Here is a 25,092-nt window from a genome sequence, read left to right on the forward strand (position 1 = left end):
TTTTAAAAAGCCCTTCATTTAGGGAGGCTTAGCACAAACTTCACCTCAGCAAGCTTCCCGTATACTATTAATGTGTTTAAAGGAGCGACCTGAATGAACGTGCGAGAGGATCCTTTAAAGGCCTCTCTCACAAAGACGAACAGCCGTTATTGAAAAGCTACTGAATGCGTTGCATCGAGTTTGTGAAGGGATTGTGTCTCTATTGATAAGGGCTTGGTGGAATGGCCATGTGGTTAATCCTTCAAACAACACTGGCTCTTTTGTGAGGGACAGACGTCATTCAGACAGCTACAATGAAGGTGAGATCTGATGCATTTGTGGCGACAGACGATGAGGATTAAGGTGCAAAGAATACCTTCATAAAAGCATCCTTTTCACTTCAGACTGTGTGGCAGTATTTACAGCGGCAATGGGGACCAGGGGCCTGGACGTTTGAGGAGTGAAATAGGAACTGATCACAAGACCAGATCAGCTGGGGGATTAGCTTCATGGGAAAAAAAACCAGACGAGCCCTTAAAGCTGAAATTGACCTTTTGTGTCTGCTAAGTCTCTACTAATTCAGACGATCCACCAGAGGAAACACTCAACCGCCCAGCTCGGCTGATCTCTACAGCAGACTCTCAAAGACACACACACACGCATTCACTCACACATTCAGCTACCTGGACGTCTCGTCTCAATCATCAGCCCTCTTATAAACAGTTTACTCAAAGAAAGAAAGGCCTACCATTTAGCCATCTGGAATCGTGCTGCTCCGTCCTGATTGGGTGTTGAGCTCCGAGAGTTCGGAAGATGGCAAAGTCTCGCCCCATGAAGTCTGCTGAAGTTCCAGAGTAAAGTTCCCCATCTGTCAATTGGAGCATTAGTTGGAGTGTTAGTTGAGCGATATCAAAGCATATGTCAGAACAAAGACAACCACCATTCTGCCAATGAAAAGAGATCTTTCAGCGACCCACCAATGAGCAGAGAGGATGACAGCATCTTCGGGTCGTAGGGGCTTTTCCCACGACCATTCTCAAAATGGGACAGGTCTAGCCTGAAAACGTTGTCCTGAAGTGGAAGGTGACAACAGTCAAGAGCCAGAAATGCCAAAAGTGCAATTCCAAAGACAACAGTTGTCTTCCTTATATGGTAAAAATGATTGATGAGCAATGTCAAACAGTGTGTTCACTGTAACACGGCCTAAAGCTAAAGTCAGTAGGCTATATGAGAAGGCAAGAACAAAGGACAAACTTTACTATGCAAAACAACCTGGAAAATTACCAGAACTTCGTGACCTCAATCAAGAACCGCCCTCCCCCAAACAGCAGGCAGAAATAATTTGCAGGATAGCACTCAGAAGAGGCATTAACATTTCCCACTATAGAAAGGCCAGCTCATTCTCTATAGATGAAGCACCCCCTTCACAACTAACGCAGTTCTTTTTTTTCCCCTCTCTCATTTTGCACTTGGCTGCTCTGAAATCATTTACAGGGTATAAGCGGAAGCGTTAGCCTGAGATAATAGCCTTCGTCTAATTAATCTCCCTTTCTTATAGTGTCATTGTGAGTCTGTCCTGGAGGTGTTTTTTTTTTTACATGAGTGTGGCGGCGTTTAAGAAGGAGCGATTATAAAATACCTTGTTAAAAGTATAATTGGTAAAGTTATGCTGCTTTACAAGTGTTGTGTGTGCGTACCTCTGCTCTTTTGCCAATCTCCAGGTAGGCACAGATGGGGTGGAAAGCTCCTGTGCCGCAGACGTATAGGTGTGTCTGGTTGTATGACTGCAGCACCCGCACGAAGTTGGAACATTCTTTCTGAAAATGGCACACAGCACAAAACCATGAGTCAGAGAGCTGCTTCTGAATTTGATCTAATGCCAAATCCAGTCATTTTATTGTCCACTGTCCAACGTATCTACAGATTATTAACAAAGCACCTGTGAAAAAAAGAAAAGATGCATATCATAGATATTTAGTTAAACCTAATTAAGAAGTTTTTTAGCAGGTTTGGACTCATCATCATATCATCATATGGTGGAGGCCATCCTATTCTCAGACTTTGGACCATGAGGGCTGAGGTGTTGATGACATTCAAACGAATGATCTCCTGTCTTTTGACTAGCAGGCAATTAACCCAGTTGCACCACTGTAGAGCTGTGAAACGAAGTGTCTGTACATACAGCATCTGTGTCCAAGAAACAACAGAAAGGTACATTTATTCAGAACTGTTTTTCACCTTAGCAATGACCTAAAATACTACGGTAACACCTGAAGCCCCTTAACAGTACTGAGCAGCACCTCAGCAATAACCTGGGGTTTTCTAGCAGCCATCTAAGATACCATTTCAACAGCATCTCACCCAGGACCTAAAATATCATAGCAGCACTTTAGCAGCACCTTATCAACCACCTGAAATACCATAGCAACACCATAGCATGCATTTAGCAGCACTTTAGCAGCAATAGCAATACCACAGCACGCACTTAGCAGCACCTTAGCAAGCTATCTGAAATACCATAGCAACACCACGGCACGCACTTAACAGCACCTTAGCAGCCACCTGAAATATCATTCCAAAACCATAGCATTCCCTTAGCAGCACCTTAGCAACCACCTAATGCCATGGCAACACCATAGCACCATGTAGCAGCACCTCAGCCAGTACCTAATATGCCATACCAAGATCTTAGCACCCACTTAGCAGCACCTTAGCAACCACCTGAAATACCATAGCAACACATTAGCATTCACTTGGCAACAGCATTAGCACCCACCTAAAATACATTAACCACATCATAGCACCCACTTAGCAGCAACTTTGCAGCCACCTGGCACTCCTTAACAGCCACTTGAAACACTATAGCAGCACCATAGCAACCACTTAGTAACCCATTGGGATAGCACAGCAATAGAATAGCAACAATCTAGAAACCACCTGGGTATGCATACCATAGCAACCACTTAGCAAAAACACTCAGGTTTCACCCTAGTGACCATGTAGCAACAGCCCAGCAAATGCCTGGAAGTGGCAACCATTTAAGCTGTGCAGCCATTCTGCAGTTCTTTTTAACAGAGTATGAGCTACACCAAGCTTAGCTGTGAGCTAATAGAAGTGTGTAGCACACTAAATCGCCCACCATCGTCATCTGCTACCTTTCACTCCATGTAAACCGCAGTAAAACTCTGGGCTGCTGTGCTATGCATCATTCATCCTCACGAAGTGACTGGTGGAAGTGTACATTATAAGAACACATGCACACGCGGGCACACAATCTATAATTCATGTACAGAGCAGCCTTTAAAATACTTCCTAACCCTAATATTTGAGCTTAAAGTGTCACTAAAAAGCCGCGGCGTTCCCACAGAGGGGCTGATTACAATTCCACCTGTTGGATCCATCTTAGTCTCTCAGCTCACTCTCATTAGCGCTGTGCGCATGTGTGTGTATCCGTGTGCGTGTGTGTATCTGGTTTTGATGAGAGCTAAATCCATAGCACATGTGGATGGTCCCGCTGCGGCGTACATGAGTAGGAGACGGAGGGCCGGTGTGCATGATTGTTTAGTCCATGGATGGCCTCCAGGTTCATTTAATTAGCAGATATGTGAAGGACGGATTCAACAATAACAAGCACACATTACTTATTGCAAACATCCATTTAGCACAGAAAACACACAAGCGCAGACAACTGACCATGCCGGCCTTGTAAGCTCCATACACACATGCTTGCATTTACGCACAAAGACACAAAGACACATGCACGCACACTCCCACACACACCTTTCCGTGGCCATTAAGAAAACAAAAGACAACCCATCTGTATAAACAGTGATGGTTCGGGCTGAATGTGTGCAGTGTTGAGGGAGGGGACAGGGATAGCACTTTATAATACAAAGTGAGGCTGCTGTGACCATCTCCCTCTCTCTCTCTCTCCCTCCCTTCCTCTCTCTCCCTCTATCTCACGGGTTGAGAGAAATGAAACAGACTGGAATGGATACTGTAGCATAAGGCAACAAAACAGCAGGGTCTGTTTTCATCTGATAATATTGAAATCAACACTGTTGTGTATACTGTACAATGTATTGACAGAAGTATTGGGACACCTGTTCTGTTATTGTTTCTTCCGAAATCAAGGGTATTAAAAAAGAGTTTATCCTGTTTTTCTCTTTTGTTGGAGTAATTGTCTCTACTGTCCAGGAAAGATGGCTTTCAACTAGATTTTGAAGCATTGCTGTGAGGATTTGATTGCACAAGAGGCAAATGCCAGGCACGGTTTAGAGGGGTATAAAGCCTCCAGCATTGAGTCATGGAGCAGCGGAACTGTGTTCTCTGGAATGATGATTAGTGCTCCACCCAATACTTTTCTGATGAGGTGGGGATGGTGATTATCCAACATCCTGACCTGACTAACACTCTTGTTGCTGCAACCAATGCAATCAATCCTCACAGCAATTCTTCAAAATCTATCAGAAAGCCTTCTTCCCTGGACAGTAGAAACAGTTACTCCAACAAAAACAGGATGAACCCTTTTTAATGCCCTTGATTTCAGAAGAAACAATGAACGAGCAAGCGTTGTGATCACACCTCACCTCTAGTCCTGCTGTTTATTAGATTTAAGGCAACAAAAAATGTACATTCATGGTATTTGGCTGAGGCTGCCATGCAGAGGGATTTACATTTGAAACTTGTTCCACAGGTAGGAGAATGTCTAAGAGTCTTGCCCAAGGACTCATGGTTTACTTCCCCAGCTAGAGAATTAAAGCCTTGGTCTGCCTCAGGCAAGGAAGTGGTGCTACCTGCTACACTACAGCACACCAAAGTTTACTTACAAAGAACCATTTGAATGCCTATATTTTTATTTTCATGCCAGACTTAAAAAGGCTCTGTCTAGCAAAAAAAGTGTCAAATAATGCTGTTTAGGCATTAACCCCTTAAACAGCCTATGGTCCATCCGCTGGCCAAAAGTGTTATTACAAACTTATATTACCAGAGAATAGCCCCACCAGTTTGTGCAGAAGTCCCTGTAGTTACTGAGTAATACACCTTAGTGACCCCTTTTGCTAAAATCAGAGTTATGCTTAAGCCATGAGAGTCATAAATCCATATATATCTGTGCCATTACTGCCCTCTCTCTCTCTCTCTCTCTCTCTCTCTCTCTGTCGCTCTTGTTTCCAGTCAGTCTTGCCTTGAAGCACTAAGTCTCACTACTTGTTATTCTAATTAATTGGAAAAAAGCTTAATGCAGTGCTTTAGTGAAATGGAGTTGAACCTGTGCCTCCCTTATTTGTACAGACGTAAACCATTTCCCAGTTACAACCGAACACCCTCAATTTATCTCTGTTACACCAAGCAGTGTAAATGTGTGCACACTCCTAACCAAATAATTCTGCGCACATTATAAAACTTTATTTCTGCCAGGTGCTGATAGACGTGTTTGAACTTCCCTGCCGTTGTTATTGTTTCAGGGGTTCTGGCCGCCCTGTGTATGCCACACAGGGATTTGGGCTGGGTCGAGCTGCTGAACTGTTCTGCTGGGGCACCCCGCTGATCACCAACCACACACCCTACACACACAGATTGAGCTACTGTCTATAATTAATCTGTGATTACCATGTAATTACAAGTGTATAGCATGTCTGCCTTCACTGTGGGGAAACATGGCTTTGACGAGAATAGCTTAGTAATGCGTCACAAGCATTTCAGCGCTAGATTAGCATTAACGGGATACAGTATACTTTGGAGTTTAGCTGCATGTGATTACACTTCTGCAGAAAGTGAAGGTGAACGCTTTAAGAAAGCTGTATATTTAACCCTTAGTGGTCCAGAGTTCTATACTGTTACATTTCTAAGTTCAGCTTTGTTACTCCACTGCTGCGTTCTCTTCACCCGCATCATATACAAAACCATGACGCTGGTCTACAAAGCCAAGAATGGACCAGCCCCTCCGTATTTGATGCAAACGGTCAAAAGCCGATTTGCACCTAGAGCCCTCTGAAATTCAAGTACGGCTCGGCTTGACCCACCATCCCTCAAGGTCCACAGAAGACAAGCATCCAGGCTTTTTTCTGTCCTGGCACCGTAGTGGTGGAACGAACTTCCCCTGGGTGTCTGAATGGCAGAGTTGCTAGCTGTCTTCAAACGCAGACTGAAAACCCACCTCTTCCAAGAGTACTTGGGTGAAGTGTAGTTCAGAGTATTGTGGTCTCCATACTGACCATACTGATTTTGTATTTAGTAGTATCTAAGCTTAGAAGTGTCTTTTGAATTCTAATCTATGCAATCTAGCTAAGAGTATTTTTCTGCGTAGACAGTGAAGCACTTTTTCAAGTCGCTCTGGATAAGAGCATCTGCTAAATGCCGTAAATGTAAATATACGGTTACTGTTGTTTTACTATACTATTTACATGTAATGACATACTGCTATAAATTAAATCACCAGTGAGAACTGGAAGACCAAAGCACGTATGAACTCCGGAAAATGTCTCGGGAATCAGATCTAGACATTATCTGGAGTTACCCGTACAGCCGGAGGTTTCCGTGTCAGACATGCCCTCGCGATTCGAAATGTTCCATGTGGTTTAGGCAAGCGCCGTCGCCCGTGAAATGCATGCAGGAGGCACGGCAGGATGCAGAAAGGACGCTGCGGAAATAGCAGTGTTTTATTTACATCACATCGAATATGGCAAACAAGGCTACTGACTCTTCCGTAATGATGTCATCAACACGCCGCCTGTGTTTTCTCCAGAAAATGGCCTGCTCTATTCACACATGGGACATTTCCCGGACTTTGTACCAGTGGACTGGCAGGTTCCGGGTTAATGTCCGGTACAACTGATCCGGACATTTGCATTTACACATACTGCTCTTCTGGGTTATGTCTGAGAAAGTTCGGAATTACCGTGCTTGTCTGAAAGGGGCTCAAGAAAATAGAAGCCCTGAGCAGCATTTAGGAGGAGGAGGAAACCTTAACTCTGACCTTGTCACAAAACTCAACGTTTATAATATGCTACAGCACGCCTAGAGAAGCCAGAAAACCAGGAAAGCAGGAAAACAAGTACTTAGGACTGAAAGGAATCGTATTTCATGAAAAGAACAACTGTGAAGCATGGGTTTGGATCCGTCATCCACCATCAGTGTCAATGGCAATGTTGCAAAGGTGAAAAGAAGCATGGATTCCACAAAATACCTACCAATGTCAAACCATTAAACCTGACCAGTCCTGACTCTGTAAATTGTCATTTTCTTACAGCGCATTTTTAATGTTATGAAATACAGAGTAACTGTGCAATGGGAATTGCTGAAAACGTAACTACATCTCCTGTTTGTACTTATGGACTCAAATGTGCTATCAGTTAAACATTTCTGTACCAGTCTGCCTAGTCTGAGCTCTTTTGGCACCAGCACAGCTTGCAGTTCTAGAATTTGGCTGTTCCCCAGCAACTCAGCTGTACACTGTTAAAAGTAGAAGTTCTTCAGTTTGAAGAACTTGGAGGAGCCTTTTAATCGTATTGGTGGAACCATACTTGCAAAAGGATTAAAGAACCAAAACCATGGTGTCACCAAACCCACCCGACTACACAATTATGCCCTCTTAGACTCACGATCTCCAGAATTATCATGCCTGTGCATAGACAGTTGCACTACTCGCGTGCGGTTAACTATTGTTTTAACAAGTATAATAGGAAAGATGGCGTATTAGACATAAAGTCTAGCTGCTCATTAGCTTATATACATTTCCATTCTTTTATTAGAGTGCTGTATTGTTACTTTGTTGCTTGGTAGCACTGCTTTTTCTTGAAAATCCATTTGAAGAATCTGTTCATAATTTGGGATCTTTTTGTTGAATGTGACTTTTCCTGTCTCCTGTAATAAGACCATCTGAATGTCGCAAAACAAGGAACGATGTGTTGACTGGCCATTTGCACAGTTGGACCCAGTTTTTCTCACCTTCATCCCTAAGCCAAATGGCAGAACAGAGAGATAAATGAGTGCAGGACTTGGCAATGTCCTAATAAAACATTCTCTCTCACTCACAAGCTCATTTCAACAACTTCTCCTCCAGCACAAACACTGTTTCTGCATGCAGCAGCCATATTGTGGCCTGGGTGGGTTCAGTGTTTTTGGGCTGCTGTGTGCGTATGAATGTGTGTGTGTGTGTGTGTGTGTATGTGTGTGTGTTCTGTGAACCCAAAAGCCTATGGCTATCTGAGTGGAAGGGAAGAGGAATGTATGTAAGGGCTTTATTTTCATTAGACCGACAATTAACCGGGTAAATGTGAGTGTGTGTGTGGCAGGTGGTGTGTGTTATCACTGATGATCCTACTCCCCTTTACCCCTCATCTAACTACAGAGAAGCCAGCCGTGAAATTACCATCAGATACCACATGTGTGCATGCACACACACACACACACACACACACACACAGAGAAACAGGCACACAGATACAGACACATACAGAATGCATATAGAATGAGAGACAGAGAAAGAAATAGAGAGAGAGAGTGAGAGAGAGAGAGAGAGAGAGTGAGAGAGAATGCTAGTTTTTCCACTTGGATAAATAAACAGTCTCTGATCTAGGTTAGGTCTCAGAGTTCTTGCTCTGCTGCCAAGCACTGCACTCTGGGTAAATAAACTTCCAGCAGGAGCGAAAGAGCGCACAGACAGCAAGACCAGCAACAGCATCCAAGTTTGGGCAGTCCTGATTAATATGTTGTTGTTTTTTTTGCTGATTTTAATAATTAAACAGTGCTCTGTGAACACACTTTCGTGCACAATTTAATACACAATAATTGTTTATTTGATTATCATACTGTAAAGCATTTATATTTATATATGCTAAGTTCAGCAAATACATAGAACCGGTGCTCTAAAATGTGCATGATCTTGATTAGCAAATCAGGTCAGTTATAATTAGGAACTGTCAACTGAATCAAATTTCCGAGCTTCAGAAATTCTCTGAATTCTCTGAACAATAATGTGTTCCTAAAGGGCAACTGACTAAAGATCTAAACAGAAAAGTAATCAATGCCCACAAAGCTGGTGAAGATCTAGAATCCCAAGAGAATTGCCAAAAATATTCTGCCAAAGGGGGGATTTTTTTTTATATATTAATAACTGAATTGAGCATAAAATATGTTTGAAAAGCTAAAGGCTATGTTTATTACTTTGCAACAAAAAAAAAGATGCTCTCAAGAAACAAGAGTGCTCAAAGTTTTGCATTAAACTGTTTCCTGTAGAGGATTTCTTAAACTTATTGTGACATAGAAGGCATGTCTAAATTTTTGCTTACAACACTATGTGCATTTCTTGTGTAACACCCAGCACGCTGTATAACACACTACATGCCAGTAAATACAGTCTTATTGCAGAAAGTGATGTCATTGTTATAAATCACAGGCACTGCTCAAGAACAGCTGCACTTTTATTCTGTGAGATATGCCAGACAGATCTTTGTAGTGCAGTGTGAGGAACTGAAAGTGGAATTTTTAACCATAATAGGGACCACCCATACAAAGAATCTGTGCATAGTTTTACAACTGAAATGGTTGAAAAACCATTCATCACATGTTCACATTTGAACGTTTTTACATGTTCAAATATTTTAGCATATTTATTTTTTCATTTTTCACCTTTTCCCACATCTGTACTTTTCACATGTAAATTTGTAAACATGTGAAAATAAAAATAAAAATCATATATGACAGATGGCATAGACACTCCTTTCCTTACTTTTGTTGAGCAAACATTATACTTTTTTTCTTCAAAAAACTTCTATAAGTTATAAAAGTTATAAAAGATTGTTCTATCTAAAGTAAAACATTTTATCTAAAAACTATAAAAGATTTTGAAGATTTTTCAAAATAAAGTGATTTTTTTTATCTATAAATCTAAAACAAGGTTATGAGGAGTGTTGTAGCCTGGATTTGCTTGAAACAATATAAGGCAGCCATAATTTAAAAATTCATTTTGACTTCATGAGAAATAAATATAAAAACAACAAATATGTGGAATATGGGTCCTTTAGTACTGGAATTGGACAGTGATCCTATGTTGTTGTTTCTATCTACTTTTTTGCCAGAAGAAACTCCCAAAATTAAAACGATATGTGAAAAACGGGTGTAAAAACAGTAGAACACTCCAAGTTGTATAATCATCATTATATTACAGTTCCTGTTGTGTTTTACTGCTTAGATGCATAGTATTTACTACACAGCACTAAGATGAATAACTGAATAAGCTTGTACACACCCCAAGGTCTTTTCCTGCCCACTTGCACTCGTCTCGTTTTGAAGGTGTAGCAGGCCAGGCAATCTGCAACAGAGAGAGAGAGAGAACGAGAGAGAGAGGGAAGAGAGAGAGAGTGTTAATGTGTGAATGACTAACACAAAGAACTGCAAATGACTGACTGCAGCTCCACATGAGGCAGACTGTAAAATAATTAAAGATCAGTATCTGCCATCCTTCTGCTGCTGCCATCTGTGGCAAATAAAGGAAGAATGAACGAGACCTGCCACTCATCCAATCACGACACACACCACATATAGGCACACATACATACCCTGTCAAAACCACACAAATGCTTAAGTGTTGCAGAAGTGCGATGTTATATGATCTGATATACCATAAAAGTTAGGATGAAGTGTGTTTATAGTTCTATTAGTGAAACTGTATTCTGTATTCTATACAAGAGACATTTTTTTTTTACTTCTTATAGGTTCAGGTAGTAACTTTAAAATACTTGCTTTAAGTAGTTTTCTCTGTTTCGTGTGCCAATTCATCAAATTCCTGCATATTTATATGATTTTTAAATTAACCATCCAACTACAATATACAGCTAAAGTAATTTTGGATTTTAACTGTCCCTCGATCACATTTCAAACACTTCTTTTTTAATTTCATTCAATTAAAATTTTAATAACGTACTATATTTTTATATTTTTTAGCTAAAATTTCTCACATGTTTTAGTTATGCCTCTCAGTTTGGTCAACAATACATATTAAGTTGAGCCTTAAAACATTATTAAATGAGCTGCTGCTGAAACTGATTCAATATTGTGGAAGATGTTTAGCTTGTGGCTCCACCCTCTCAATTTGTTTACTGTTTATTCCCATCTGTAGGTTGATGTCACATGATATTACATGATGTCACAGACCAGGAGGCTTTTGACAATGGAGCGCTGAGCCCTTGCTGGGATTTGAACACTTGATGAGCAGCAGTTAGACCGTAGGGCCGGTCTAGAGCTGTGAAATTACACTACATAAAAACACAGTTCTTAGTAAATGTACCTTTCTGTTTACACAGAAATGTAACATTGCTTCACAGCTCTGGGATGGCACAACTGTCGACCTGCCTGCTTCTCAAGCAACAGAACATAAGTTTGAATTCCCTTAACACCACAGCTCTCCATGCCTATCTGGGAGGTCTCTGGCCTGCCCCATGTGATAGGCAGATGGGAATAAACGATAAACACATTGAGGGGAAGGAACACAGAATAAACATCTTACACAATATTTAATACGTTTCAGCTGCTGCTCATTTACTAATGTTTTGAGGCTCAAGTCAGTATGCATTGTTGAAATGTTTGGAGCTGGGACAACTTTTGACTAAACTAAGTTGGTCAGTTACTTTATCACTGGACGTTAGCCTTTATTTATTTATTTATTTTTACAGAGGTTGGTGGCCTGACACAGAACATTCTAAAACAGCGAAGAAAAAAACATAATCCTGAACCCTGAACTTTAAACATCTTGCTAATATTTTTATTAGTTGTGGGACACTCTTTCAAATCTTAACAGGCTAGAACAGCTGTTGCCTGGTTGGGTCCCTAGGAGGATCCCAATACACACTGTGGTACTGAAATATACACTATGGTATGTTTTATATTTCTAAACATGCATGACATACATGCTGACTGAGGCTTTATAGCAGGGCAGCAAGTTTGTATGTGTGTGTATGTATGTGTGTGTGTGCGTCAGATAAAAGCACACTTAACCTTCTCCAGGTGAACTAATGAAACTGGGATGCAGACTGTCTGCAGCCCTCAAGACCAGAGCGAATGAACGACAGACAGAAAGAATGTGAGGAAATTAAAATAATGGAATCCAGAGGAGCAAACAGCAGGGAGGGAGAGAGAGAGGGAGCAGTAATAGAGTGCAGATCTGATCAGGCAATGAGAAACAGCACCAGAAGATGGACAGATGGAGAAAGCGAGGGACGCAGAGGAGGGAATGTGGATACGATAAGTAGGAAAGAAGTAAAAGATGGGCAGCAGTGATAACTTGGGGCGTAAGCCCTCTTCCCTTTCAGGAACACTATCATAATCTGGCATCCACTCAGAGGAAAACAACCTTTCCATAATCCTTCCTCTATGCTTCACCCAAACTCTCCTGAATAACACACTCAAGTAGCTTAGTAGCTCAGCCTCACTGTAGAGAACAAAGTACATCTGGACTGGTTGCTTTCAGTTCTCATCGATCAACTTTTGTGTTGCTGTAAAAAACTTTGAAAAGGGCAGCTTTCATTATGGATGTAACAATAGAACAAAAATAAACAAGATGCTAACAGTGTAGACAACATGCTTACTAAAGTTTATTTATATGGTAAGCTGTTTTAGCTTAAAATCATACCAGAGATAACCAATCCATCTAGTCACATTTCTAGGACAACATATCCTTAATGTAATTTTGACTAGTTAATATGGAATTTCACATTTTTTTACTAGTACAATCTCCAATTACAGATATCTAAAATTACATTTTACTAGTAGAAATTGTAATTCCAGATATCGCCACTGTAATTCTGTAATTCTAAAAACTCCAAATTCTACAAATCCAATTCTGACAAATGTAATTTTAAGTTTTGACTAGCTGTGATGTGCATTTGGAATATGTGCAGTTTTAGATCTCTATAAACATATTTCACATATGTACAATTCAGGTTTTGACTAGTAATAATATTATTATTGGTATCTAACATTTATCTAGAGTTTTACTAACCATAATTGTACAAATTGTACCAGTACAAAGTGTTTTAGTGAAATATTTACTAATAAAAAATATATTGAAAGTGAAATTCCATGTAAATCAATAGCAGATAATAGCAATAACTGATGACTAGTCAAAATTACATTGAGTATACACCGTCCTATAAGATGACCAATCAGAATGGCTTTATAGATCTGTAGATCTGCTATTATTACCAGTGTGTCATAATGTCTGAAATACTGTACAAGTATAATGTATCGGTATAATGACAGTGGATGGAATGGTTTTTGTTCCTCCTGTGAGATTACTGCTATAGTTATTGGTGGTTTTCTTACAACAGCAGGACTATGCACTTAAGTGATTTGCTACAATGAAATGACAGACTTGCCATATTGGCCTCTACAAAGGCTTGGACTGCTGCCAGTTTGGCGGTGTAGCACAACTATCTGGAAATTGTGACTATGCCTTCATACACGCAAACTAGTAGTTATACTACATACACAGCATTTGTATGACTGTTGAGGAAAGAATGCATTCCAAGAAAAAAAAAACTAAACAAAACTACAATATGATTAAATAAGATGGGAGTCACTGATGCCAGGGCCCATTTGCTTGATTACAGTGCATCTGTTGAATCACTCCTTTCCAATTGTCTTAAGCCTCCTACATTTCCCTTGGCATGAGACACCTGGAAATACAGTGCTGTGTAGCAGTTTAAGGCACCTCTAAGCACATGATTTTAAACCGTTTTGCCTGTAAAAACATCATATCACATTAGAGCAGATGTTTATGCAATAGAAAATGAGAGGGAGTGTGTTATGCACGATAACACACAACCTCAAGTGTTCTATTGCTTTTATACATCAGTTATTAATAATTAATTAATACATTAATTAAAGAATACAGTTCCTTCCTCCAAAAAGTAGTTCCACAACAAATTAGTTATTGCTATTTAATGGTAACAGTTCCAAAACACTAGGGCCAACTCATGTAATGGGTTTGTCTACTAGACCTGTGTCCACAAACGTTTGGGTTAAAAAATGGTCTGCAAAAACACTTGCCTCAAGTCTTATCCAGTGGGTTTGACTAATAGAGCTGTGTCCACAAATGTTTGGCCAAAATGTAGGGTGCCGAAACCTTTACCCAAAAGATGGTTGGTCCAAAAGCTCATCCAATACATTTGGCTAACAGAGCTGTGTCTACAAACTTCTGGCTAAAAAGATAGTGATATAAGATATATGTTATATACAGTTAAATGCTGTATATAAGCACACGTCACTCAATCGGACTGAACAATCTGGAGTTGGAAAAGTGTTGATATCTTAAAAACTGCGGGACATGTTTTGTGGCAAAAATCTTGCAGGAAAATAATAATAATAATAACAATAATTATTATCATAATAATGATAATAAGAATATAAACTGGATGACTATATAGATGCATTCACTCATGAAGTGTAGCCGTAATAATACTAGGCTCCCATGAGGCGAGCGTTGGAGCTGTTTAGATCTAATATTAGTTTTTTTAGTGAGCAAATAAACACTGGGATTAACACTGAGATAAACACTGAGATAAACATTGATAAGAAGCTTTTTGTTTAAATTTGAACAGCAGCGTACAGCTTTTTAACCGTACTGTACCTCTTCTTACATCTTGTAGAGTTATTCAGTAACCCATAGCTCAATAAAACTAGCAACTAACAATTACAAACAACTGAGAAATCCATTTCAATGTGCAGTACATTTTGTATATTTCAGAAATGCTTCAAGAAATGCTTTAAAAGTTAGGCATGTTTTGTCATAGTTTGACATTAAAACACTAAAAACCTTTTTTTTAAACTGCTGAAACTAAACGTGAAGGAAATGTTATGTCCACAACTCTTTAATTATGCAGTTATATAAGGAAATTGAATTAGAACTGTAAATGCTCCATGTCACTAGACCTCTAACACTAGAACTCTAACACTAGAACTCTAACACTGCAGCAGCAGTGTGTGTCTGTGTGTGTGTGAGAGATTAGTACCTGTTTGACATCTCTGTTAATGTTGACCAAGTCAAAAGAGAAGACATGGTCCTCAGCTCCCACCAGTAACCTCCCTCTCTCCTCGTCCATTAGAAACGTGTCGTAACCCGAGCTGTTCGCCAGTCCGATGAACGTCACCAAATTACTGGAGTCCAGCATCTCTGAGAGAGAGAGAGAGAGAGAGAGAGAGAATGAGTTCCTATCATGTGGCTTTATGTATCTCCTTGTTTTGACTCTTTGTTGGTGCTTCACATCGCCAGAATTCCAACTTTTCAGAAGCTTGTATCCTGGATGCATTTGGACTATTTCTATTTAGCATAGTAATGGACGTACAAGGTTTCGTCCAGACAGAACCAAAATATTCCCGTTGTATCTGTGCAGCATTCCTGCAATAGGTCCCACCAGCTCCACTGTTGGTTGCTGGATAGCCTATTGTATTAATAATGGACACATCAATAACTAGACATTTACGACCTGCAGGTCAAGAAATCAAAGGCCAAAAAATAGGATCCAGTCACTGTTTCTAAGCATCTGACTGTCTAAATGGTTTAATCATTTATATAACGTTAAGGCTTGGCTGAGTAGCTCATTAAGTGTCTGCTTGGTGCAGAGAAAAGCAAATGCAAGGACTTTGGAAAACACACTCTCACACACTGACTTGTGCAACACATTGACTGACACTAAGCAAAGTCACTGACCCATTCAGACCATTGAGGTAAACTGTCGGGTCCTGAAACACACACACATGCTTTTAATGTTTAATCCCTTTCGAGACCCAGGGAAAGTTCTTCAGTGGACCAGATCCATTGTTATGAATGGCACATTTGCATGCAAGCCAAACAGCTCATATAATACCATGAAATCAATGCATATCTAGATAATTTGCATAAACACAAATATTTTGTTAGTCTATAATAGTTCTGTGAAAAGTAAGCAACCCCTGCTTGCCCATAATAGACTGCAGCATTTTCCATTTCCCATCGTTTAGCTACATTCCTGCCCCACTGAGTATCATTATTCAGCTCAACATCAGCATATAAATCTGCATTTTTTCCAGTGACTTCATTCAGTCTGTCTGTCAGCTTGCACAGCCAGTTGTTAAAGTCATAAAGTCCCATCCACAACGATGGAACGGTACTGGGCCGAGCTGCTCTCGCTAAGCCGGACGTAGAAGCTGGAGGACGTATGGAGATGAGGTGGTGATGGGGAAAACGAGGTGAAGGACAACACGGAGAGAGAAAGAAAGAAAGCAAAGACAGGAAAACAGATCCTGTAATCATTGCCAGACTGTGAATGATCCCCATGCAGACAGTTCCCACCACCTCTGCGCTCTCCACAGGTGAAGCCAACATTTCTGCATTGTTTGGACAGCACTCAGCACAGACCGTATATGAATCATAATGAGCAGTGACATGTAGAAACCATGGCTAGTCTCTAGAGCTCTGATTGACGTGCTGCTGTAGTAGCCATCTGCATTCGATTCTGTGAAGATTCTGAAGATTCTGGACATCTGCGTGCTTGGAGAGAGGGAGGGAGAGAGTGAGTATGAGAGAGCAAGCAACAGAGAGAGAGAGGGAGGGAGAGAGAGAAAACAACTATCACTGCATATTAAATGCTCCCATGAGGGCTAAGAGACAATAATGAGTGCATCTCTTCACAGAGGCTGTAAAATACAGCAGCATTTCTCTGCTTCTGCCTCTTGAGTGCCATTCACTAACTGGTGCACATGGCCGCAACCAACAGCCATGTACACACGCTACTCACAGGCAGCTGAACACATGAGCTTGGCAAGTTGAACAAAGTAATATTGATCACATCAAATCTACTAGGTTTTGGTGGAGCATTGCTCCAAGCTTGTTAGAGAAGTCAGAATGTAGGATAAATACCATCCTACCTCATCCCTAACTCTCCTCCCAAATCCAACTCACCCCAAAGGTACTGGATGGAGCACCACCATCATTCCAGGGAACACAGTTCCACTGCTCCACAGCTCAATGCTTGGGGGGTCAATACTCCTCTAGCCCCCATGCAAATAGGTTCATGTTTGTCTGCTCCAGAGAGTCCTATATTATTGGCAGTACTTCCCTACAGGGTCTAGACAAGCTACTTGCGTGCATTTGCACATCTGTGTCAGCAATGGGTGCCAATAAAAGTGGCTGGAAGCATTTATTAGAAGGGGTTAGCTTGTTATCTAAGCTTTTTTCTAGAACTTTTTCGAGCTGTTGTCTTGCTAATGCTAATCTAGTCTGCTAAAGCTAGCTAGATATACTACCTAGTAATTTATTTAATACGGTGAGTTTTTAGCTAACCTTCGCTTTCCATCAGTTATACCTAGCTATTTTAACTGGCATTTTCTAGAAATTTCACTGATATATATGATGGCTAGCTGTCATCTTGCTAACGTTAATCTAGCCAACTAAAGTTAGTTAGATATATTACATATAATATATAATATATAATTATTACATATAATATATAGATATATTACAATAATTATATTGTATGTAGTCAATACTGTGCAGTTTCTTGCTAACAGTAGATGTCTCACAATTGTAGTTTGCTTTAACTAGCTAGCTGACCATATCCACTGACCATATGTGGTAGCTAGCTGTCTAGCGATACTAGGTAGTTGTTTACTTAATGCTGTGTAGTTTCTAGCTAACATTTGCGTTTAGTTAGGTTTAACTACCTTTTTCTAAAACTTTCACGGACCATATGTGATAGCTAGCTGTTGTCATGCTGACGTTGATCTAGTCTGCTAAAGCTTGCCAAAGAAAATTTCCCAGTTTGTTAATTCTGAGTAGATTTCAGATATTTGACTAGCCATTGTCTGTGTATTGTTTATTCTAAGCTTTATTTTAGGCTTATTTCTTAGTCTACTGTAATTCTGTGGTCACCAATCTTATTTACAGAGTGCTGGTGTGATCCAAGCAGGAGCACATCTCATATAACTACAGCTGCAGACACATTGGCCCTCTGTGGATAAGATTAGGGACCCCTGGTCCGAGACATAAAAGAACTAGCGACCGTCTTCAAGCGTTTGCAAAGCAATGGTGCAGGAATGAATGTGCAAAGGCCAGTGAATGAGCAAACACCCCCCCAAATGATCCATAAAATGAAACAAGCACTTGTTCATATGTTTTTAGCACAAATAGACCACTAGTGGTCTTCAGAACACACTGCACAGCACAGGAAGATGACAGTATGTGATGTCATTTAGATCATCAGAGAGCAATGGGTTAGATCAGCGTCTAATAAAAGCAGGTAATCAAACTGAGCTGAGAGCTCATCACAAGCCGAGTCTTTAATCAGAAACTAAGGTTTCTTCTTGGTGATGCTGGCTTTTTTTTCATAATCACAAAGACATAGAAGACCATGGTAACGTTTCATAGCTGCATGCTGCCATTGCTGGATGTAAACCTAAACCTAGTGTTAGCCTGCTTCTGCTTCTGACTGTGGGAACTGAGCGGTGCTAGTAACCTAGATTACACCAGCTTTCCTTTTTGATCCCTTTCATTTTAATGGTAGAATCCTTTTATTCTTCTGTCTGTTTCTCTCTTCTTCTTCATTGCCTCTTCCTCACAGTAGGCTATCTCCTCCTGTTAGGTTGGCGTCAGACGTGTTGGCTGTGGGAACTGAAGAGTCCTCTTGCTAACACTGAGCGGCTGCTGCTTGAACTCTGAGAGAGAGGCATTCTTTCCGAAAAAGCTGCCCTTGGCAAGGTCATCACAAGAGGTAGCTCTCAAATGGACTGTGATTAATCTAGCTTTCTCTCTCTCTCTCTCTCTCTCTATCTCTCTATCTCTCTCTGTGTCTCTTTCTCTTTCTCACACATGCTCACACACTGTATACACAAAACTGAACAATCCTCAGTTCTTATATGTACATGTCCTAGATCCTGAGGTAGGCCTAACCTCCTATTCCTAACCTACAGAACGTAATATTAACTCCTCTTCTAAATTCTTAGCCTCATGATGCAATAAGCTTGTGAATTTAAAGAGTTTAAGTAAAGTTCTTCATGCATCTCATCTACAAAACTGTTTGTTTAAAAAGTCATCTGCTGAATGGTTGTTCTATGGCACTGCTCCAAAAACTGCTATTAAGATATGTGCTTTACAGACTGTATTTTTCTCTCTCCCTACAAACCAATGCATCTCCATTAAGTCAGTGTTTAAAAAGCCTTTTTCACACATGCACTTTTCCTGAGGGGTTCAGTGTGAACTCCTGATTGAACTCCTGAGCCAGAATTAGCATCAAAACATCAAAATCACAATTTTGTTACACCAATACACCAGTGATTCTGGACATGATGTGACTTCTAGATGACATCCAGCAAAAAGGAACATTCCTGCTATGCTTTAGTTTCAGTACAGTGTGTTTTATACTCTGAGAACACTTGGAAGAGGCAAATATCTACTCTACTGCTTGTGTGTTTGGCCACTTCTGCATAACAGCAGTGCAGCATAAAGCAGAACAACTGTGTGACACTTTTTAGATTTTTTAGTTTAGTGCAATAAAAAGCTGCAATATTGGTTGGATATGCATGTTATGGATGCTGTGTCTCATTTAGCGGGACTTTACAGCAAGTATTTAAACATGCATCATGGGAAATTACCATATAACTGCTGCATATGACGCAAAGCCTGACATTACAGGCAAAAGTGACCCAGCTTTCCCTTGTCAGCTTTTCTATCCTACCCAGTAGCTAGGACTCCCCCATCACATGATGGTATCAGTGCTTGGAGGGTGAAGTCTAGCATTTCCTTCATTCAGGGCACATAAGGCCATAGAATCCCATCTTTTCGAACTGCCGCTAACTCACCTTATTGGGCATCTGAACATGTTTGGAGGAGAACACTAACTGCCAGTTCTGTTACATCAGCTAATAGACCCCTGTGCTGGCTAGCATTTCACTGAGTGATGAGGGAAAATGAGGCCAGTTATGCTCTCTGGGACTCCTGACCACAGATGGCTGTGGCATCACAGGCGATAGCACCAGCACTTTAGGCCTTGGTGTACTTTCAGCTAAACGAAGCTTACGAGTTTTCATTTTGGCTGCCGTGTGTCAGTGCTCCTGTATCTCACTTTATGACCATTTCCATGACTAATTCAGAGGTACCGCCTCTGTAGCAAACAACCAATCACATGCTTTGTTCACTCAGCTGTCAGCTGTTCGCTCTTTCTGCAATTACGTCATTTTGTGCGCTGAAGCCAGGCGAATGTCGCCTCGGCAAGAAGTACCCAGAGATCTTTAGCCGGCTGTGCCACTCAGAGCCCCGTGTCCCAGTGTGAAAGAGGCTTAACATTCTCAATGCTCTGCAGTTTGTTTCAGGCCAACAAATCATCAGACATACCTTGCTGTTTTCAAGTACAATGAGCAACACTAACATGTGCAATGCAAGAAAGAAGCATTACAGTAAACACACTCCAGAAGCGTATTGTATTTCATTTCTAATCAATCAAAAATGCCTATATCCACTTCTGTGTACTGTGTGTGTTAGGGCTCCTCTGTGTCTGCTCGCTAAGGCTGGAAAAAAATGGAATAAAAAGTGTTTCAGATGGTTTTGGGCGCTACCTGTTTATTTAAGCCTGAACAATGGCGTGCTTCAGACCACGTGTCTGTGCCTGACATGGTTTTGGCCCCCATCTCTGCCTGCTTCCTCTCCACCGCTCGCCGGAGCACTGAGTGTGTGGTGCGGTTTTGTTCGGGGCTGCCACGCCAGCAGACCAGCTCACACCGAATGCCGGAGGCTGCCAGGGCGTTTGGAATTTTGGAGCTTTGGCTAACATGCTGTTTTGAATGTTACTCTAAACCTTGGGAATTGGGGTGTAAATCTGTCTTTGATCTTATAGGGACTTGGTTTGATTCTGATTCTTTAGGAAATGATTCAGTCTGTCGTGAAATCAGAGATTTCACCACAATTTGATTAGCGTTTTCTTAGGAAACGGTTCAGTGAATCAGGAAATCTTAGACTTCCTCATGATTCAGTTTGATTGTGATTTGTAGGAAATGATTAAGTGTAACATAAGATCTCAAGTTTCAGCATGATCAACCTTGCCTCTCCTCTTAATTGAATTTAAATTACTTCTCTAAAACTTACTTATCTTGAAAACTAAAATGAAACAAACAATTTGAACTATAATAATAATGGAAATATAATATGAAAACTTTTACCTTATCATGAGAATGCCTTGCCTAATGGATTTCTGGGCTAACATTATTGACATTATTCTAACGCTAACATTTGTAAAATTACAAAATAACAGAGAGTTAAATCTGTTTATAAATAAATTTCGGTAACTAAATTTTTTTTAATAAATAATAAAATAATCAGCCTACAATTTGCACTTGTTTGGTTGCATGAGTAACGTTGGACTATTTGGACCATCTATTTGACTTTTCCCAGTATTGTGTTGACACTGGGTAAGCCAATTCACCATAACAGCCTGATCAGATTCCGACATTCAGATATTTTTAGAGATCTATGGACATCTGTTGGGTTTGGAACCTTTTCCTTAATTGTGTTTGTCATTGGGATTGGAGAAACAACTCGGGAGCTTCATATTTTGCATTGTGGATTGTGTGGTGGGGTTGTGGGCTTGCAGGCAGAAAACACATTGTTTATATCAATTTCAAACTCAGTTTGAATTCCTCTTTTTGTGGTTTTGTCCCAACTATGAATCCACTATATCCACATCCACTAAAACCCTACCCTTTGTACACCCACTAAGGTAAAAGTGTTACTTTACACCAGGGACGCTGCCAGGGATTTTAGGCTCTAAGAGAAGAAATTACATTGGGCCCCATAACTCAACAATTCTGCCAAACTGCATGATTAATACATTTTAGGGACCTAACCCCCCTATCCACCCACACCCCACACAGCACCCCTGCGATACACAATATGTCGTCATTGTTATGCTAAAACCTTGTTTCTCCAATATAACAACTTTACAGGATATAAAACAAACCTTGCAAGATTTTGGAGCATTTCTGTTTTAGACTCAACGTAAACAACAACTGATTCAAGCTGATTCAAATGATGTGAAAACAATGTTTATATATTATAAATGTTTCTAATTAGTTTTGTATTCACACCAGAAAGATGGAAGGGTAATGGTTATGTATAGAACCATGACACATGAACCATCCGGACAGTACTGATTGATGTAGTGTAGTGGGAAACAACACAGCCTTCCCTGTGGCAGCATTGGGTTCAGTTCCCCACCAGGATGACCACGAAACCTATGCATCAATAAGAATATTTGGGCAAGACTCCTAACACAGCAGTCATCTTCCTGTGTAACATGACTCAAATGTAAGTCCCTCTGGATAAAACTGTCAGCCAAATGCCTTAAACAGCCTATGGACTGGCAGCTGGCCGAAAGTGTTATTACAAACTTTTATTACCAAAGAATAGCCCCACCGGTTTATACAGAAGTCCCTGTAGCTACAGAGTAATACACCTTAATGTGTAATAATCCTTGGAGTTCTTCTCTATGATAGATGAACTCATTTATATGGTTCTTTAAATTATATTATACAAATGGTCTTCTATAGCATCAAAAATGGTTCCACTACCTTTTTTTCTGGTTACTTTGTAGAACCCTATTTTCTGGGAGTGTATCATTCCAAAACTGATGCAGTTAAATTTCCAGTTTCACACTGCTGCTAAGAAAGCCAGTGCAGCTCTAGCTTTGCCTCACTCTGCTTGCGCACAGCTGGCCATAGGTTTATGTTGGTTGCCTCAGCAACGGAGCTGGACGTTGGCCTATGAGAGCGCACGCTCGGCTGAGCGCGTTTTGACAGACAGCTTGTGACAGGCGTCTGACTGAAAGTGGACACCCGTGGGGTCATTTGACGTCCAGTGACACCAACAGGAAACAGAATCAGCATGGTAGATAGACGCCCGCTCGCTTGTCGGAATCAGAAGGCGCAGTTTCCATGAATAGCAGTGATTTATGGCTTAGCTAAGTGTCTCCAGTCAACGGTGCAATCAATGGGTAGACCTCAAGTATGCTTGCCAGGAGATAAACGAATGAAATCACAAACGGTTCAAGGCGGCTGTAGCTATAGTCGAAACGGACATCCTGCTCCATGCTTTGGTTGATTTTGCAGCAGCAGAAAGTTTACACCAGGTGTTTGTGTGAGGCAGAGAGTGTATATGTTTAGACGTTTCTGCCCGTAAACAAAGGTTTTGGTGTAAGCAGTCACTTTTATTCTTTTTTAGCAGTACCCAGAATGTCTGCCATCTCTGCTGTTTAATCTGCTTTCATTGTTTAATAGTTTGATGTCTCACTGATGTTGCATTTACTTATATTTAGCCAAAAATATTCATGAAGATGAATATAATTCACATTTCGCTTGAGTTTTATCATTATTTGGATTGAAAAGAAAAACAATAATAAGTGTTGAACAGACTGTGCTCTAAATAATCTCATTGCACACTCGCTAGCAAATAAAAACATAGTGTATCCATCAAGACAGCAAGACAGAAAGCATTGTGCATTCTTTATGCAGCAATTATCATCAAGGTAACACATAGAAAGCATTAATTCTAAACACCAATCTCTTTTGTGGGACTGTGTGGAACATGAACATACACTAACTCATCTGGCAACAGGCCTGATCCAATCCAACCAGTTGATTTCCATTGTGCCACCAGAATGGCCACCGGTTCTGAAATTGTAGAATTCCAGGATAAACTTCTAATCGTCATACAACCTGTAAATTATGTGGATGTTGATAAAACCTTAATCTCTGATTAAGGTTCATTTAGTGAACCTACAGCAGTGCTTCTACGGCATCGTCCCAAGGAGTCCTTTTTTTGGCATGTTTCTTTTTAAGAGTGTGGTTGAGCTTGTGTCTCTGAGACAGTGCTTGCATGTTACTGCGCCGCATTCTGGCGCAGTGTGAGGGGAGAGTGTGTGGATGTGTTTAATTACTTCTAAATGTGCTCTGGATATGCCAGGTTAACCACAGAGACTGCTCGAGGCAGCCCTATAGCCACAGACACTGCCGAAGCAAAATCCAACTTTCCTCCTTTACTGTCCTAGATTATACACTAACTCCCACCGAGAGAGAGTGCGTGTGAGAGAGAAGAGAGAGAGAGAGGGAGAGAGAGAGAGCAAGAGGGAGCAGCTGGTGTGAGAACAGCAGATTTGGACAATGTCAGCATCACTCATGGATGGGATGCTACAGGGAGAATGTCTGTGGTCAAACATGTGGCTTTGACTAGAGGGCTGTTATAGCTTAGAACGAAGGGCAGGCCTTAGGCTTCCTCCTAGTTGCACTGGGATGGGTCTCAAAATTTCTTCAGTTGCCTGAATTTGCACACACATGCAAACACACAGCCAAACACAGAATCCAGTTCATCCAAAAATGCTTTTCTATGGAGACTGCGAGAGGCTTTGAGGGGCAGGTGCATTATTTCTCATCACACTGGACCCACTAACTACTATGTAACCTATATGGGATATCAAAACTTATGCATTATTGGTTATTTCATGATGAATGAATAATAGAAATGGTCAGTAGTTTCTCTAAGTAAAAAGCTTAATTTAGCTTCCAGTTAAAGATAACAACGCTTTTGCCTTCTCCTTTGACGCTACAGTATCTGAGATACTTCTTCAGAGGTTTACTGACAACAGCAACTGTAAATCCTTCACCAGGGTTCTTCAGATCCAGTCCTGGAGGGCCAGCACCCAGCACAGTTTGAGGATTTCCCTGCTCAAACACACCTGGAGCAACTCATAGTTTTATTGCCAGCTTTAGTAGGTGAGCTTAAGGAAAGCCACCAAACTATGTGAGACCTCCAGGACTGGATTTGAGCAAGAGCCTTGCATCATACCATATCTGTTCTTCATGGAGGAAGAACTTTAGACAAAATGTGTGTTGAACTAAATCTAGAACAAATACTCAGTGAAAAGGTGTATGAAGAACCCTTGAAGAAGAAGAAGAGAACTGGCACTTTCACAGCAAAACGGAGGCACTCAGTACAATTGCTGCACTGAACTTTAGGGGACCTGCAATTTTGATACAAGGCTATTTGGAGAGAGAAGATAAAGAGCGTAGAGAGATCTTACAGGCTGAGAGAAAGTAATA

The 25,092-nt window shown here is 40.7% G+C and overlaps 1 protein-coding gene across 1 annotated transcript in view; it reads right to left on the reverse strand.

The window, feature by feature from the left end:
- sema3aa (sema domain, immunoglobulin domain (Ig), short basic domain, secreted, (semaphorin) 3Aa) overlaps nt 1-25,092 on the reverse strand; it is a 45,456-nt gene that overhangs the window by 14,760 nt on the left and 5,604 nt on the right. The window contains exons 2-6 of the mRNA XM_072673052.1: nt 14,988-15,148; nt 10,229-10,291; nt 1,677-1,796; nt 957-1,050; nt 728-847 (exon numbers count right to left, since the gene is read on the reverse strand). Coding sequence (XP_072529153.1) covers nt 728-847; nt 957-1,050; nt 1,677-1,796; nt 10,229-10,291; nt 14,988-15,148 — 558 coding nt within the window. The remainder of the gene's footprint in view (nt 1-727; nt 848-956; nt 1,051-1,676; nt 1,797-10,228; nt 10,292-14,987; nt 15,149-25,092) is intronic.

The sequence above is a fragment of the Salminus brasiliensis genome, chromosome 2, assembly GCF_030463535.1.
Source record: "Salminus brasiliensis chromosome 2, fSalBra1.hap2, whole genome shotgun sequence".
Lineage (NCBI taxonomy): Eukaryota > Metazoa > Chordata > Actinopteri > Characiformes > Bryconidae > Salminus > Salminus brasiliensis.